Source organism: Metarhizium brunneum, chromosome 2, assembly GCF_013426205.1.
Source record: "Metarhizium brunneum chromosome 2, complete sequence".
In the NCBI taxonomy this organism is placed as follows: Eukaryota; Fungi; Ascomycota; class Sordariomycetes; order Hypocreales; family Clavicipitaceae; genus Metarhizium; species Metarhizium brunneum.
The window spans coordinates 5,317,283-5,335,031 of NC_089423.1; the positions used below are offsets into that span (position 1 = coordinate 5,317,283).

Sequence of the window (17,749 nt, forward strand, 5' to 3'; positions counted from 1 at the left end):
GCCGGCTTGAGGTCTGACGATGGCAACTTGTGCAAATTTGCCTCCAGGAGCACTCCTAGATATAGTTGGTTCTCGTCCATAAGGTATCGCCTTTGTTCCTCAAGGAGCTTGAGAACATTCTTGTCAGGCGGCATGTCCAACATAGCAAAGCTATCACCATAGTGTGATCCATATCGTCATGCCAGACGAGTAGCAGCTAGTCCCAGAGGCCGTAATATAACCCAAAGGGCAGCTCACGAGCAAGTGAGCAGCGGAGATGAACGATTAATTTATATATTGATCGCCGCCCCGGCTTCCCGTCCCAAACTCGGCACGATGCCACAAATCAGTACGCTTGTTACCCGGCAGACTTGGCAGGACGCAACTTACGCTGGTATCACGAGATGCAGCAGAGCCAAACTATAGCTTCTGCTGCTTCCACTGAACGCCAAGATTGTCCTTGAGGGCTGGATTAGCGAGATCGAGGGGCCTTAAAGATGTGCAAGATTAATACTTGAGTCCCGGTCAGGAGGGGGAAATGGTCAGTTTCCCGCGAGATGCCCCGAACATTACGCCACGGCGGTGGGATCAAGAGAGAGCCATCTTGTTGTCAATTCGAACAAACGAAGCCGAGGAACTGTATCATGAAACTTGGCAGGATGGATAAATACTTGCCATCTTAGAAAATTTTGCAATGCTGCAGTGTCCTCACGAGGATTCTTTCGTGCTGTCGTTTGGCTTCTGCTTTGTGTTCTGTCACTTGAGACAAGTGCCAGTGTGCTACTAATCTAGCTCTTGAATAACAAGTTGGCGGAAATCGCGCGAAACAACGGTGGTGCATCATTCGTGTGACGTTGTACTTGCATACAAGTCAGAGAAGAGCATCCGGTGCAGGCCGTTCGGGCAAATAACTGCAGTCGATACAGACATTCAGGATGTAGGATGAAAGTCGGTTCCATCTCGCCGTCCACTACAAACCGACTCTGTGTCTCACAAACGACAGGCAAATTTTGGAGACTTTGTTCTGAGTGCTCGTTTGCACAGTCAACCTTTACGGCTTCAATGAGGGTAAAGGAATGGCCTGTGTGGTCTCAAGCAGGCGGACAGCGGTTGGTTCATCAAGTGTTGAGTTGTACAGAGTAAAAGTTGGTCGTGAGGTGGCTCGCTTTCAACTCGGCACTGGGCTCTCGGAAAGGCGCGGTGGTATTGATCGCTCCTACTTGTTTAGGCGTTGAAATCATCTCGTTTCGGCAGCAGCCACTCATGGTGTTGCTCCATGTCTTTTGACAGCCGTCTCCAAGTCGAGAAACATCACAGTCAACAGCTCACGACTTGCAAATATCGTAGAATTTAAATCGTGAGTCTTGTAGCCCTATTACCATTCAATGTTGGGCCCCCATTTTTACAACTCTCTTGTGGCTCACCTTCATTAGGTGAACCCCTGCACGCTCAGCAATCTACACCGAGGGGGCAGAGCAGCGTCGTGTCACAAGAGCATATGGCCATGTTTTGTCTTCAGTGGCAGCAAAAACTCAAGACGATATACTTTGCCATCATGCGCTATACTCGAATACACTACAGTTGGTCCCTTGCTAATCTAGCCAAGGTACGCACGACTACCCTATATCGTCCAGAGTGAATTGAAGCAACGGCATCCCTCCAACACATCAACATCCGCCGATATTCATTATTACTGGAATTGCTGTCCGACTCTACTCCTCCATGTCATAAGTTGAGATCTAGATTCACACGAGAACAGCCAGAACAGCTGACCAAAGTCAGCAGAGGGCGGCAATTCCCATCAAGTTGCCATTGTTGCCAACAAACAACGCGGGCATAAGGATGGCTTGGCCTGTATCAAAGAATAGTACGGCGTGGGTCCAATATCATGCGAGGAGATTGACGAGACCTTCGCGTTTCCAAAAAAAAACTCGTAAATGAACAATGGCAGCATGAGGGGCCATGAGGGGCCAATTCTCAGCACAACAACTTACACACACATCATGATGTAGTGTCCAAACATGCAAAGGCAACGTCTACAACATGAAACGTAGAAGCCGTCAAATGTCAGCTAGTACCATTGCTGGCCTCAGCACACAGTTTTGGGGTCCGTCCACGTCAGATGACTGAAACCAAAGGGGCAGCAGTTGCCAGTTGGATGTGGAGCCGGATTGGCTGTGACTTACGGAGTACTCAAGGGCGGCTCGAGTTTGGTGTTGTTGAAACAAACCCATCGACTAGGTATTACCAGAATGCATAAAATGTCCCCAGCACCATGCCATGTGCATGAATGTCTCGAGGGAGCGTGGAAGAAAAACCAACAGCCCGGAGCCAACACGGCAGAGGCATAATATTTCCCAACCAACGGGTGACAGGCACAAAGGCGCCGCAAGGACCAAGTTTTGGTTCAAAAGTAAAGTGCTCCGGCTACGTCGAATCGACCCAAGATGCGCCAGAGATTTTGGAGCAAGCAAGACAGCCGGTAGACTACGGAGTACTCCGTACGGAACAAGTTCTTCCATTGTTGTGCATTATGCTCTGCCAACTCGGGCGTAGTATTTGTATGATGGATCAAGATTCTCGTATCCTACTTGAGTATGCATCAACTCAGCCAACTCCTCCGCAACACAATGCACTACATATGTACAAAAGGAACGGATTGCCTCTTGCAGGGGCCAAGCCGAGGTGTAATTTGACGAGCGCTCAATGCTTGTCTAGCGTGCGAATGAGTTTTGCGCGATGCAAGTCAACTGGTGGTCCGGTAATAATTTTTAAAATGAGCAAGCGGGCCGGTCAACTAGGATTGGACGCGCATGCTCATCCCTTCTTCCATGAAATAAGCCGTCAGCCGTCTTTTTGCATGCTGTACTACTCCGTACGGAGGAAATAGAATAGGATGGGCTATTGGCAAAAAAAGAAAAGCGACTCATAGTGATGCTGCAATACCGGTATTTTGGGGTCACCCTGCATTCCACAGGAATCGACTTTGACAGTCGTGGGTCTGAACCCGTTCCCAGCAAAACTGCAAGACCAGACACCACCAAGAAAGGAGTTTATGCTCCGTTCCTGCATGTGTGTGTGGATTGAAATGGAAGCTGTAAAAAGGGCAACTGATCGATTACGGTTCTCGGCCGCGCACCGGTGGTGCTGCTTTTGGACGGGGTTGAACAGGGCTGCTGCAAGTCATCGATGGCACTCTTGACCAGACGTATGCAACGCAGCGGGCCTGTCCGCATGTCCTCATGTCCTCATGTCCGCATGCAGATGCTATTAAGTTAGTGTAGAGCACGTTCGCGTCGATGGCGCCTTGGTTTGCCTTTAGAGTTCAGGGACGAGTCCGACGACAAGGGTCCAGCTCTGCATGTATGTACACTGCTGTGGCATATCAGTTCAATCTAAAGGTATGGAGTAAATCAGGCTGGTTCGGTTCGTACCACGTGCGGTCATTACCTTGCCTTTTCGAACACTTTGACTCTAATTCAAATCCAAATGCTCAGTCCCACCGATCGCACATGTTCGCAGAGCACTAGCATACATAATTCAAGCACTAGTGACCAAACAAGATCGTCTTGGAAGGCGGCGCGGGTGTGGTGGCATGAGCAGATGCACCGACCAGAAGCTAGAGCCAGATGGTCTTGAGATGGAGGGCAGATTAATATTAGCAGCAGAGACAATGCAACATGATGAAGAGGGCGTCTCGTCATGGAAGGGACAAAAGCCAGGGTCAGACCAGATGCGGCCCGGCCAATCGTGTTGCCCCTGGCGCCTGGTCATTTTGTCCCTGTCGCCAAGGCCAGACGCCACGACCCCAGCCACTCGTTGCCTCGCTCCAGCTGAGGGCCAGGTGCTTGCCAGCTGCGAACTGCCAACTGCCAAGCACCCAGGTATCTAGGTACAACTTTTAAGGTTGGAATTCTGCATTGCCCGCCTTGTACTCCGTACTCCGTGCTAGAACGGACGCAGCCTGAGCTTACAACATCAAAGGCAGCATGCGACAGGCCACAGACGACGCACGAGTGCAGGCGGCCTAGGTTGGTTTGGACCTTACGGAGTAGTGTCAGCGCCTTTGGTTTGGACCAGGCAGGCTCTTTGTGTGAATGGACCTGATTGTCAGGGCTTTCCAGCTTCGGGAAAGCTCAACATCAGGACGGCTCGTGGTTTCTGAAAAAAATTTAAGAAAATTTAACATTTTGAATGTCCATTCTTGGATTCATCCGGTGTTGCACGCTTGGACAATGGCCAACGCCGTGTTTATTGTTCTGGGAGTACCAAGTACTCACGCAGGTATATGTACTTTGTACGGAGTACCACAAGAGTCGGGTTGAGCTGCGAAACACCAAGTACGGAGTACTGGTGTGTCTTGTCTGGTCTATTGTAAAAGTTGACCAGCTTCAATTCAAAGCTGCTGGCTGCCGCCCGTCGCCCGCCTACCCCCTGCTCAATGCCCCAGCCTTTTATTATCTCTTACCAAGTACGGAGTATGGAGCACGCTTAAGACGTCCCACCGCAGCCACCCCCGGCATACCGACCAACCAGCCCACCTAGCGAGGCTTGAAAGCGGCCCTCTAGAGACCTCAGCGCCAGGCCTGTTATACCTCCCTGGCCCCCCATAGCGGGTGTCCCCAAGAACTTGACTTTGGAACATTGAACCTCCGCCACGCTCACTTGCTCCCTCACGCACATCTCGATACCCAAGGGAGCAATCGTCGGTCGATCGCCTCACCTCTCCCTCCGAAAAACAACACTCGACGTTCCTGTCGCTTCCCGACCGCCTGCCTTCGACCTCCCGATTCAGTCGCTACCTACATCAACCTTGAGCCATTTCAACGTCGTTGCAGCGTCTGCGCGATACTCGCCTTCTCAGCCTGACATTTCTTACCGCCGACCAGCCTGTGCCCGTCAGTTTCCGTCTCGGCCTCCGTCTCGGACCCGTTGAGGCATTCTCGACAGGGGCTGCACCGCACAGCAACAATCTGATTGCTTTCAATTCGAGTTGCAACTCTGCAGTTGAGCGAGCTTGGGAATTCGCCCACCGCTCAGCGCGCCATTTGGCCCAGTCGTATCCCGATCAACCTGCGACGACGCTGAGCCCAACTGTGCCAGTCCCGGTGCCCCCCATTCCTGAATGCGACATTTGACCGCTCTACAACACCACCTGCAGTCAAAATGGGGTCGACCGACTTTGGAAATTTCAACGTACGTCCTCTGTGCTTTTGACGTGGGAATCAATTGCAATTGTGCTCTGGACTAACAAACCTTTGCAGGACTTCTGCAAGGACTCCACCTTGCCAGTGTGTAACGTGAGTCGACTTCCGACATGCCAGGCCATCTCATCTCATGAGCTTCTCCGTGGCCCTTGAATAGCAAAAAATCCGACTAACGTGTGCGGCCTTCTAGCTGTTCTCAGGACCGAGACATGACCAAAACGGCCCCTGGGGAGGATGCCAACTCACTGGAATCCCGCTGAGCAACAACCGTCACCTGGCTAATCTGGGCTCAATCATTCTCTGTGGCGCCGCCATTGCCACTTCACTTGTCCTGTTGCTGCGATCCGAGAGGAAACGGGCGGCTGTTGGTCGCAGGTGAGGACGAGCATCCATCCCCCTTGTTGCCTTGGAGGCCTGGACACGTCACTAATATCGGGCCTCGGTAGGGAAATGCAAGTATTCCTAGCTGGGTACATCATCATTAGCATATGCGAAATCTTCTCCGTCGGTGGCTTCCCCCTAAACCCGACTGCTCGAGTGGTGCGTGTCCAAGTCAACCCCCTTTCAACGTGTCAAGGAGTCAAGCCCATCATTGCTAAACAACCTCGCAGGTCTTTAGCGCCATCCACATTGGCATGATTATTGCTACAACTTGGATTCTGATGCTTAATGCTGTCATTGGCTATCAATTAATCGATGATGGAACCCCGCTCTCCTTGGGACTGCTCATTGTTTCTGCCGGCGTCTTGTTTATTGGAACTGGATACATTGCGCTCGACACCGGCCTCAAATGGACTGGCTACTGGAATAGTAGCTACGATACTCCTAACCGAAATATTGCTCTCTACGTCTTGTACCAGCTCATCCCTCTCATTTTTCTTGTCGCCTTTTTCGTCCTGGAAGCAATCTTGGTCCTTCGCGTGCTCGGCGAGATCCGACCCATGATTTATCTGACCGCCGCTGCTTTGCTTTTTGCTATTGGCCAAGTCTTCAACTACGCCATTAGCAGATTTATTTGCGACGGTACCAGCGGTGGGATTGACGGAGCCTTGTTCGAGACACTATTCACCCTGCTCTCCGTCGTTGCTGTGTGGATTTTCTGGTCCAGCATTACCGAAGACGACTGGCCAATGCAAACCGGCGCCTCATACGACTAGTACGCTGGCGACATTGTGTCTTTGGTTAGGTGTTCCCATTATCGGATACGGCGTTACAACGGAGGAAGCCTTGTTTTATCCAAATTTTATGTTGGCCATATTCTATTTCTCTCGTTTTTTAAAGATCGACGACTTAATTATTAGTCAGACAACGGAAACATGTTTGATGGAAAGTACGACGGCACTTATACTTAGTTTATTTTTTGTTTTTTTGGAGGAGCAGGATTGGACTGGCGAAAGCATCCGAGTTTTTTGTCTGGACCAACGCTCCTCCGGGTATGACGACGAGGTGATTGGATATTTTAGAAACGGACGTGCTTTACGCCGTCTTGTCCCCGAGAGACGTCAAATCCACAGACACCGTAAGGGTCGGGCTGGGTGGAGTGATGTGGAAGAGACGTGTTGGTTTGAAAGATGCAAGCGAGATGGCGAGAAAGACGACGGCTGGATCAGGTTTCGTTCGATGAACCATGGTGAATGCATTGCTATTTGCCTGGCATGTTTGCTGCGGCCGCTTTAGATGCAAATTCCATAATATACCCCAATGTAACGAGTTAATGCATATTAAAGTCTCGAAGCAAGATGTCGTTGTGCGTGTCCTGTGTTTGTGAAAGTGGCAGATACACCAACCAGACTTTACTTCCTGGTGCTGTCATTGGCCGGTTTGGAGCTTGCCATTTTGGTGGAGTTGCTACGAGGCTGCAGCTTCCACATGCTAGCCTCGCCCTTTTCATCACTCTTCATCACAACATTGACCACTGCCAACGCAACCTCGAGAGGGCAACAGATTCAGGCTAGGAAAACTTTGATCTGCTTTCAAGGTGCACAAGGGGAAAAAAAAATTCGATTCCGATCCGGTAGCAGCGGTTCCAGCCCGCCATGGCCGACTCTGACGGCGAGTTTGTCGCCGACATGTCGGACGATGAGCTCGTCGATCACCAGGTCACCGACGACGAGGGCCCGTCGGCTCGCAGTAAATCGTCTCGGACGAAGCGAAAGCAGAAACGAAACGGCGAGCAGGCTTGGGAAACGTCGAAAAGATCGTGGGAAACGAATTTGCCCGAGGAGGATCAGGATGGCATCCTTAACCTAACAGTGTTGGAAGCGGAGAAGCGCCGGCGGCTGTTGCGTGATACGACGCCTCTTCAGCGAGGTATTATACGGCACATGATGTTGGTGCTCGACATGTCATTTGCCATGGCGGAGAAGGATTTGCTTCCCACGCGGTACAGGCTGACCATCAGCTACGCACTAGCGTTTGTTAGGGAGTTCTTTGAGCAGAATCCCATTTCGCAGCTGGGGATAATTGGCATGAGAGATGGCATCGCTGTTAGAATCAGCGACCTGGGTGGGAATCCCGCAGAGCACATTGAACGCCTAAAGGCAGTCGAGGGGCAGGATCCCCAGGGAAACCCTAGTTTGCAGAATGCGCTGGAGATGTGCCGCGGTGCGCTCTTGTAAGCTTCCTCTGCAGCAACGTCCACGGGGAGAGAAAGGAAGGGGTCGTGAGTTGACGCTATGCTGACTCTGTCTGATTACAGTCACACGCCTTCGCACGGAACCCGGGAAGTCCTCATCATTTACGGCGCTTTGTTGTCGAGCGATCCTGGAGATATTCACGAAACCATCTCCAACCTCATCGCAGACAAGATTCGAGTTTCAATCGTCGGCCTGTCGGCCCAAGTCGCCATTTGTGCCGACTTGAGCTCCAGGACGAATGCAGGGGATGACTCCCAGTACAATATTGCCATGGACGAAGTTCACTTTAGAGACTTGTTCCTTGCTGGCACTACGCCACCTGTGACAAGGACGGCGGAGCAAAACACGGCGAGCCTGCTGATGATGGGATTTCCGTCACGGACGCTCGCACCAGGCGGAGCTATTAGCTTTTGCGCCTGCCACAGCAAACCTCACAGGGAGGGATACAATTGTACGAGGTGTTCGGCGCGTGTCTGCCGATTGCCTGCTGAATGCCCAGCCTGTGGACTCACACTGATTCTATCCACGCACTTGGCTCGGTCATATCACCATCTCTTCCCTCTACGAAACTGGGCCGAGGTGTCGTGGGCAGAGGCTACAAGATCAACCGTCTGCTTCTCATGTCTATGTCCCTTTCCCGAAGCGCCAAAGGACAAGGTTGACGGGGTAGAGAAATCCAAAGACGACACTCGCCGCCCAAAAGCTAAGGGAGTTAGCGAAAGCGGGAGGTATGCCTGCGAAGTATGCGGTAACCACTTTTGCATTGACTGCGACGTCTTTGCGCATCAAGTCATTCACAATTGCCCGGGATGCCAGAGCACCGTCCACCATGACGTCTCTGCGACAGTCAACGGCAACGGTTACAGTCACCAGACGAACGGGGCGATGGAGGTGGACACGTAAAGTAGGCAGATTGACCCTTCACTCGGGGAAATATCTGGAGAGCAGAAGAGAGGTTTTTTTCTATTTTTGAATTTACAATAGCATGGGTTACCAAGCGACACAAATTCCGGCGCACAGTATAACCGAGGGGGTAGGGGAAGGTAAAGATCTTTGGAAACACGCCGACTACGGATGGCTTTGATATTCACTTAAAAGGACGGCGCACCTCGGGACTATTTTGTATACTTTTGGTCATTTCCACTTTTTTTGATTGAGAGAAAAATTGGACTATGGAGTTTGTTTCCCCCTCGAATAGCGGCTGATGGAACCGCAACCAGACACGTAAAATATAAGTAGATTCAACCAAGGCGACAGACATGTTCGTCGTAGGCTCATTCCATGCATGCGTGATTAATAAGACGATGACTCCTCCCGGTAGAAAAGGCAAAAAAAAAAAAAAGGGGCACCCGATGACAAAAAAGTCCAACAGTGAGCCCATACGACAGAATACATGCTTGCCATTGTTTTGCTCCACTCTTCTTCTCCCAACTTCTCACCTCTCCAACTTTATAGGTTTCCTCTCTCAGCCTGCTCACGCTCAATGGCCTCAAACAGACTCTTGAAGTTGCCGGCGCCAAAGCCCTCAAACTCATTGCGCTGGATAATCTCAATAAAGACAGTGGGACGATCCATCAGCGGCTTGGTGAACAGCTGCAGCAAGTAGCCGCCCTCGTCGTAGTCGATGAGAATGTTGAGGCGCTGAATGGTGTCCAGGTCCTCCTTGAGCTCCCAGTTGCGCTTCTCCGTCTTGAGGCGCAGGCGCATGGTGTCGTAGTAGGTGGTGGGGACGTTGATGAACTCGACGCCGCGGGCGCGGAGGGCGGTGACGGCGTCGATGATGTTGGGCGTCAGCAGGGCAATGTGCTGGACGCCTGCGCCCGAGTTGAAGATGACGTACTCCTCGATCTGGGACTTCTTCTTGCCGGCGGCGGGCTCGTTGATGGGCATCTTGACGAGGTTGTTGGGCGAGGCCATGACGATGGAGGACAGGGCCGAGAACTCGGTGCAGATCTGCTTGTCGTCGACGGACCAGAAGCGGTGGAAGGACAGGCACTGCTCGTAAAAGGCGCAGGCTGACACCATCTCGTCCCAGTCCTGGTTGCCGACGCAGTGGTCGACGCGGGCGAGGCGCACGTCGGGCAGGGCCACGCTCGCCGTCGACTTCTTGCCCTCCCGGAAGCCCGGGAGGAAGGGGCCCGAGTAGGAGCCGCGGCTGATGAGCGTGTGCGTCGTGTCGCCGTAGGTGCGGATGACGGCCGTCGTGACGGAGCCGTGCTCGGCGTCGTGGAGGCGCTGGGGGCCCTGGACGGCGACGGCGCCCTCCTTGACGGCCTTGTGGTACACGCCCTCGACATTGTCCACCTCAAAGGCCACGTCCTTGACGGCGTCGCCGTGCCGCTCCAGGTGCGCGTACATGTCGAGGAGGAGCGTCTTGTCCTCGGGGCTGATGGGCTCTTCGGGTCCCAGGTGCACTGCCGACCGCAGCGGCGACGTGAAGACGAAGCGCACGTCGTTGTTGCCCACCACGTACGACGCAAAGTAGCGGCTGCCCGTCTCCAGGCCGCGGTAGGCAATGTGCTTGAAGCCAAAGAGGTTGACGTAGTAGGCCGCCGCCTGCTTGGCGTTGCCAACCCACCACGTTACGTGGTCGTAGCCTGTGAAGTTGCCGGCCTGGGGCTGGACGACCCCCGAGTCGACGGGTCGCTGTTGAGGTGAGACTGCTGAAGGAGCCATCTTCTGTCTGGTCCTTTTGTGTGTTTGTGTGCGTTGATGTTGATGATGGGTGTTGTTGTTGTAGGTTGTGTATGTTGTGTAAGATGGGTGTCAACCAAAGGACACAATGGACTCTTCCCAGCGTCACAGAAGAAGAACCCCGGGTATCTACGCTGCTTCTAAGAGAAAGAGCGAGGAAGAAGACAAAACGTGGGTAGTCACGGAGACAAGGCTGTGGCAAGGGGTACGTGCGTGCGTGTGTGCGTGTTTGTGTGTGTAATGGAATGATCTGTATGTCATACCAAGACAAAAAAACAAAATTAATGAAAAGTAAAAATCAAAAAGATGCCAAGGGGTGTGTGGGAAGGGCAACTCCTTTAATATGGAATCCCGTCCCATTCCATCACAGCGAGACAGACGTTGGCACGCGGTTATTAATTCACAAACCCGAAGTGGCCGTAAGCTTTTCTCCGTAGTGCGTAAGATGTATCCTCTCGCGCAAGATTGGCCTGGTGTTCAGACGGCCGCCCTTCCCCCCGGAAATCGCCCGCACATGGCATCTCACGGTCTAAGTAAAGGGTGCTTGGTGGATGCCAGTGCTAGGCCGCCGAGATTGGGGTGGCGTCGTTGGGGGACAACCAGATCGGGGCCCGGCAGGGAAATCATCTTGTCTCACTCAGACCGGGACGTTGGGGCCCTTGTGGCGGAGCCAGCGGGCCAATCTTTGGGTTTCTTATGCTTTTCCGGACTGCTGCGTACGGACGCATCTGAGAAGCCGGACATGTTGTTTGCTGCCCTTCTGTTGTTACTCGGTGTTTGCCCGCGGTATACATGCAACGATGCTCATGTGCAGGGACAATGGGCCGATGGACGTAGCAAATGCTCGGGTGCGTATTACAAGTGACATGATCTGGCCCATGCCAAAAAAAAAAAAAAAAAAAAAAAAAACCATGACGCACTTGCAGCCATCCTCGCCCTGCCATGAGGCTCAGCCTGGGCCGTGAGCCGCTCCTCCACATCCGAAGCGGCCCCTCCATCTTCGGCGGCAGAGCCGACCGCCGTCACGGCACGATTCCGCACGGCGGGCTTGCAGCCGAAGTAAGCCGCCTGTTGCCGGCCCACCTGGAGTCTGCCATTCTCGCCGTCGTCATGCGACTCATGCCTCCCTGATCGATGCGACCGTCGACTCGACGGCATTCCCCACATCTACTGGCGCTGCTGCGCATGGCGCGTGGCGGGGAACGGAAGGGCGATGAAAAAGCAGGTAGTTTTTCGATGCCACTCCTTGAGCGTGCTGGTTGCATTGACGGTCCACATGGCGAAGCTGTCCCGGCTTTGAGGGAGTTCCGCTTTTGCCGCTGTTGTGCGAACTTTGAGATGGTGTCCCGCACGTCCACGATCGGCTCACTGAACCCGGTTTGCCACTGACGGTATTCAAAGTGTCTGCATCCCACCTGGCCTTGGTGCTGGATGTATATTTTTGTTTTTTGTTTCTTTTAAGAAAAAGGAAAAGAAAAAGAAAGGGGAATCTGGCTGAGAGAGTAGCCATACAGTGCCCCTCCGTCAACCCGCATATCTGTTTACTCACGTTACCAACCCGAACCGAAATAAGAGTCGGACATTCACCGCACTTCCAACTGCAACGCAAATACCATGGCCCATGTCAATCTGAGCACGCGAGACGTCAACGTCCTCGAAAAGATCAAGGACCCCGAGTCCAACCCGGCTGCTGGCGTCATCACCGACGAGTCGTTGCCCCGCGACCCTCATGTCACCAACTCGGCCGACTATGACAAGGTTGTGCAGCAAGAGCGCAACATCATTGCCAAAATCCAGGCCCTGGAGACCGAGTTCAGCGAATCCCAATCACAAGATGCAAACGAAGCAGCCATACAGGGGTATCAACATTGCCTTGCCGAGCTAGACACTCTCATTTCAGAATTTCCCAAGTACGCCAGCGCGCGGAATAACCGCGCGCAAATCACCAGGCGGCTCTACGGAGACGCCATGCTGCTCGAAATCACCACCGGCATACCACTGCCACTGATTGAGCAGCCCGACGCCACGGAGAAGAAGAAGGCCGCCGTCCGCGCCCTACAAGACCTGGAAACATCCATCTCTTTACTATCGCCGGCTACCTTGTCGACTCCCATCTCGCCCCAAGCAGCACGAACCTTGTCTATGGCGTATACGCAGCGCGCGGCCATCTACCTCCGCACGTCCAAGCTGCTGTCCGACCGACTGCTGGATATGGACGAGAGTCGACCCGAGGCCAAATGGAACCGCATCGAGTTTGAGCAGGCTGCCTCGCACGACTTGGCGTATGGTGGTCGCTATGGTAATCAGATTGCAAAGGGGCTGGCTGTGAGCGTCAACCCGACAGCCAAGCTATGCGGACAGATTGTTCGGGAGGCCATGAAGAAGGAGTACGGGCCATCTTTTGATGCGTAGAGAATTTCATTGAGCAGGAGCTAGAACAAGAACAAGAAGAAGAAAAAGTGCAAGAAGCTCTGACTTATTGCCCCAGGGTATTTATTGGAGCGCCGGATTAGGGTCATTTGCTAGGGTTACATCATAAGCAGGCGTTTAATTGATTCCAGGTTGATGCGAACATCATTCCGTTTTCTTGGACAAGCCGATACGCCTAAGGTGATCTATCAGCAATGTACGGAGTATTGATGCCAAAAATCGTTTGCTCCCCTACATACCGTAAGCCGTTGTCGATGGTCTGTTGGGTGGTGTACCCCTTGGCCTTTTCCTCCCGATTGATGCGCATGGTCGCAGCTGATATGCCAATAAAGACGGCAAAAATGGGGTCAGCGATCTTTGAAATGATGTACGTAGGTGCAGGCATCGTGGCAATCTCTGCGCGAGTGCAGCAATGGTCTCTGAATGAGGCTTCGACCTGGGCTGTCAGGAGTAGAAGCTGGCTGTACTGTGGAGTACGTAGAGTGTGAAGCTTGCATATCATTGGCCTCAGATCCGCCAATCATGGCACACAGCACCTCAAGCCCAAGTCAAAATGCATCACGTGATATCGCACATGAACTCGCTTGCCCCAAATTTGCCAAACCCACAAACCCCAAAATTTGCACTGGAATTTCTTAGGTCCACGGTCCACGACGTCGAAACCCTCTCCCAAACTAACCACAATCCCGACCACACAGCAGGACAACATGAAGTTCCTCAAGGTCGGCCGAGTCGCCATCATCACCCGCGGCCGATATGCCGGCAAGAAGGTACGATTTAAAAAGAACACACAGAATACACACAGCGTCTTGTCCCGGCAGTGAAGCGTTTGCCAATCCTCGAACCGGATCCCATTGCATGACACAAGGAAGAAAAGTGCTGGAGGACAGGACGGGATGAGGAAAATTGGAAAGAAGAACGCATTGGAGTCCGATTCAAAATCAACTCTCGCTACACTGCCGGACAATTAAGAAATAGACGCATCACTCGAGACGCGCGACCAGCAAGAAGACAAAATCGCTGACAGGAACATTGCAGGTCGTCATCATCCAGCCCGTCGACAACGGCAACAAGCCTCACCCCTTCGGCCACGCCGTCGTCGCCGGCATCGAGCGCTACCCCTCCAAGATCACGCGCCGCATGTCCAAGACCCGCCAGGAGAAGCGATCCAAGATCAAGCCCTTCATCAAGGTGATCAACTACAACCACCTGATGCCCACACGGTACACCCTCGAGCTGGAGGGCCTCAAGGGCGCCATCTCCGGCGAGACCTTCAAGGAGGTTTCCCAGCGCGAGGATGCGAAGAAGACCGTCAAGACTGTGTTGGAGGATCGCTACAAAAGCGGCAAGAACCGCTGGTTCTTTACCCCTCTGCGTATGTGTTCCCATTGTCTTTTTTTTCTCATCCATCTTGCCACGCAGTCAATTCCTGTGTCTTGCTTTAATGCGAGGGGTGCGATTCTGCAACAATCGGAGAGCGACAACTAACTTTGGCTGTAGGATTTTAAACGTTATGGACTGGGAGTTGGCAGGACACAGGCTGTGAACAGCATGGCAAGGGTTATGGGCTCAATGAAATGAAAGTTCATTAAACACAACCAAAAATTCATTATTTTTTTTGCATCCAGTCTGCTCTTTTTGCCGCGTGAAGACCCACAACCTTGTGCATACGGGAAAGGGTACAAGCAACAAAAGGCATCTGGTTTACGTGGTTGAAACTGCATGGTTTTTGGGGGTTGCTGTCCGGGATTGTGGTGTGTTGTTCCAGGATATGATACTCTGGAGTAGAACACCCATTCTACAGCCTTTGTAACCAGTTATGCGATTAACTGGAGGCGTGACGTTGTCGCGTTATGATAGATGAGCTGTGGATACATGTGACTGTAGACACATCTTGAAGTGTATCAAATTATTGATCCGTGACTTGTCCATTTGATCATTGTATTCATGCGTCACCCGTCAATTGGACCGACGTGCAAGCTCATGGGACAGTCAGCCTCAGCTTCACCAGAATCTCAGGTCACTCAGCATCAACATCGTTGCCCAAATTTGGCTATTTCATCTCTACGTTTCTATAGGTCAAACGTCGTCTAAAGTACATCAGATTAGACACTTCATAATGCCGCGTCCCGTGCAAGCTCCGCCCAGGAATGCGCTCCAGCGCCCAGCGCCCCAAGTTTGCTCTATATGCGTAATACGATTGAGAGGCGCGTCTCTCTTGCAACCGACTAAAAAAGTTCACAGCCACTTTCCCTTTCGTCTCCAAATGAAAAATCAGAGCTCACAAAGTTGGATTTTTGTTTGGCCAACAGCTGTGCGGGAAGTCATGGCATATTCGAAGTTTAAAAAAAAAGATGAAGGCAAAAATAGAAAGCACACTGAAAGAAGTAGCATGAATAAAAAACGCCTTTGCTACTGCTGACAGTAACGTGGTGCGGAGACTGAGCACCTTGATTGATGCGCGACTGACACCCCAATAGCATCTCTGACATGTGAAAAAAGTGCATGTAATGGCTCGAAGTCCACTCGCCCGCCTACAAAGCCTTGACGGTTCGTCATTTATTGAGCACCAGTCTGACCGAGACCAGCCACGGTGTTGGTTAGCCTGGTAGGGTCATAAGCGTATGAGGGAGCCAGAGCAGTGAACAAGGAGAAGAAGAGGAAAACTGCGAGAACAATGATGGCAATCTTGCGCAAAACGGGTTTGCGAGCACCGAACTCGGCCCACTGTCGGCTAGCCTCGCCCATGTAGCCCTTGAGTTGCTCGAAGCCAAGCTTGTAATAGACCATGCCACCCAGAGCAATGGAGTAACCGAAGAACTGGAGGGGAGTGACAGGAGTGCCCCAGATCATCATAGAGGCAACAACAAGCATGATGTCCTTAAGAACACCACAGAGGGTGAGGACGACAGCAGAAGTCTTGCCAATCTAGGGTTCCCTGTTAGCATGTTTGAAACTATACAGAACCACGTATTGTTGTCGCAATATTACTTACCAAGAAAACGACAGACACGTTGAGCATCAGAGCGCAAAGACCGTTCAGGAAGAAGGTGAAGAGGCCAACGTTGTACACATCAGTCATGGAAACCTTAGGTACCTCCCACAGGAGAGCAACAACACCGTTCATGACGGCGCAAACCGGCGCAAAGTAGTACAAGGAGACAAGAGGGTCCATTTTGAAATCCGCAGAGCTCAGAAGTCGTTGAACCATGGTAAGGCGGAGAGCTTCAAAGATGATGCCTCCAATCTGGTACAGGACTCCAACCAAGACAAAGTTGATTTCGCCAAACGAGGCGATGATGACACCAACAACAATGGTGGACACGTTGAGGAACTGCTTCAGGTTGGGCTGAGAGACTCCCAGGGACCAACCAGCAATTAAGACAGCGACGGGCGTGGTGGCCTTGAGCATCTGGATGAAAGCGACCGAGAGGTAGAGATAGGTCAGGTTTCCACAGATCAAACTCAAACTGAAGAACAGGCCAATGGGCACCACAGCACGCAGGTAGACACGTCCAGTCATCTTGACAGTCTTTCGGCCGTCCAGAAGAGGGGTAAATCGAGCCATGAGCTGTGTAGCAATAGTCGCAAAGGCCATGTGGTAGGTGGTCAGGATGACGGGGTAACCTGGATGACGACTTCGATTAGCACAACTTGTCCATTGTCGAGTCCCCGAGACAATAAGTCGCAAAAGCAGAGGATGGGAAACATACGGAAGTTCAAAGTGTCCAGAACCCATTTGTTGAACAGAATAACCGACGAGCTGAAACCAATCCAAACACTAGACTTCATGTTAGCGCTGTGGTACGAGCAACCAATGTCATACCCATAGCATTCTCCTCCACGGCTGAAAAATCGTTTGTCGTTCTTACATTACGTAGAAGGCAGGATGAACCACAGACTTGGGAGGCTGGGGCTTCTCAACTGCAGGGTTGACCGTGGGCAAGACGGGCGACGAGGATTCCGCACGGGGAACCTCGCCAGAGACGCGAGACTTTTCCTCAGACATGATGAGGATGTATGTATGGCGCGATGATGTGTTTCGTCAATGGTAGTGGCCAAGGTTGTGGTGATGCATACGATGGCGAGGAGTCTGAGGCGACGCGCAAAACGAGCGGACGGACTGCCGTGTCCTCTAGCAAAAAGACACTGGGTCCAAAAAGGTTGGAGGATTGGGTGGAGGGGGAAAGAAGAAAGAGAGAGGAAAAAAAGTGTGTGTGGGTGCGAAGCCGGCAGATATTATGCAATTGACGAGGCTTCGGCAGAACAAGGGGAGAAAAGGACTATCAATAAGAATAAGAATCAAATGTCTAGTTGGTGGCACCTAATCGTGCAAAGCGATAGCCGGGGCTCGGGCACGCAAAGGAAATAAAGAGTAACTGGTTGAAGCAAGAAGAAAAGGCTTCTACGGAGTACTCCGTAAGAGAAGGGTGAACTAGTCTTGCTGGGAGGATAAAATTGGAGAGGGGGGGAGGAAAGTAACGGGAATGGAGTGCGTTGCGGGCACAAGAGGACCATTGACACAAGTCTGGTAGGCTGCTCTGGTCAATTGCTGACACACACCCTAGCCCCCTAGCAAGTTCTCAATTGCATGCTAACGGAGTGCCAGAACGGAACACTGAGCCAGTATGGAGCACTGTTCTGTAGTCAGCAAGGGGGGTGCAGTCTTGGACATGGACCACTACTGGGCAGGTGCATTCACGCAGACCAGTTCACACCACCTGTACTCGGCCCTCCCCTCCCCCTTTCACGGCGTCAATTGGTGAACGCACAGTCAGCATACCAAATGCTGATTGGTACTGG

At 52.2% G+C, this 17,749-nt stretch overlaps 7 protein-coding genes across 7 annotated transcripts; 4 read left to right on the plus strand and 3 right to left on the minus strand.

Moving 5' to 3' along the window:
• Positions 1-5,145: 5,145 nt before the first annotated feature.
• On the plus strand, positions 5,146-6,343 carry chs7_1 (Chitin synthase export chaperone; the record flags this gene model as incomplete). The annotated part of the gene is made up of 5 exons (XM_066130395.1): positions 5,146-5,175; positions 5,244-5,279; positions 5,377-5,561; positions 5,633-5,726; positions 5,798-6,343. The coding sequence occupies 5 exons, from the start codon at positions 5,146-5,148 to the stop codon at positions 6,341-6,343; spliced, it is 891 nt and encodes a 296-aa protein (XP_065986393.1).
• An 879-nt stretch (positions 6,344-7,222) lies between these two features.
• On the plus strand, positions 7,223-8,725 carry ssl1 (General transcription and DNA repair factor IIH subunit ssl1; the record flags this gene model as incomplete). Its single annotated transcript, XM_066130396.1, has 3 exons — positions 7,223-7,800; positions 7,885-8,273; positions 8,322-8,725. The coding sequence occupies 3 exons, from the start codon at positions 7,223-7,225 to the stop codon at positions 8,723-8,725; spliced, it is 1,371 nt and encodes a 456-aa protein (XP_065986228.1).
• Positions 8,726-9,271: 546 nt separating this feature from the next.
• Positions 9,272-10,498, minus strand: HPPD (4-hydroxyphenylpyruvate dioxygenase; the record flags this gene model as incomplete). Its single annotated transcript, XM_066130397.1, has 1 exon — positions 9,272-10,498. The coding sequence occupies one exon, from the start codon at positions 10,496-10,498 to the stop codon at positions 9,272-9,274; it is 1,227 nt and encodes a 408-aa protein (XP_065986179.1).
• Positions 10,499-12,130: 1,632 nt separating this feature from the next.
• On the plus strand, positions 12,131-12,928 carry G6M90_00g045620 (uncharacterized protein; the record flags this gene model as incomplete). Its single annotated transcript, XM_014689205.1, has 1 exon — positions 12,131-12,928. The coding sequence occupies one exon, from the start codon at positions 12,131-12,133 to the stop codon at positions 12,926-12,928; it is 798 nt and encodes a 265-aa protein (XP_014544691.1).
• A 162-nt stretch (positions 12,929-13,090) lies between these two features.
• G6M90_00g045630 (uncharacterized protein) lies at positions 13,091-13,331 on the minus strand (the record flags this gene model as incomplete). The annotated part of the gene is made up of 2 exons (XM_066130398.1): positions 13,091-13,121; positions 13,186-13,331. The coding sequence occupies 2 exons, from the start codon at positions 13,329-13,331 to the stop codon at positions 13,091-13,093; spliced, it is 177 nt and encodes a 58-aa protein (XP_065986171.1).
• A 322-nt stretch (positions 13,332-13,653) lies between these two features.
• On the plus strand, positions 13,654-14,454 carry RPL27 (60S ribosomal protein eL27; the record flags this gene model as incomplete). The annotated part of the gene is made up of 3 exons (XM_014689206.1): positions 13,654-13,716; positions 13,985-14,321; positions 14,447-14,454. 3 exons carry the CDS (start codon positions 13,654-13,656, stop codon positions 14,452-14,454), a joined length of 408 nt encoding a protein of 135 aa, XP_014544692.1.
• A 1,051-nt stretch (positions 14,455-15,505) lies between these two features.
• Positions 15,506-16,955, minus strand: G6M90_00g045650 (uncharacterized protein; the record flags this gene model as incomplete). Its single annotated transcript, XM_014689207.1, has 4 exons — positions 15,506-15,874; positions 15,942-16,573; positions 16,660-16,727; positions 16,819-16,955. 4 exons carry the CDS (start codon positions 16,953-16,955, stop codon positions 15,506-15,508), a joined length of 1,206 nt encoding a protein of 401 aa, XP_014544693.1.
• Between the last annotated feature and the right edge of the window lie 794 nt (positions 16,956-17,749).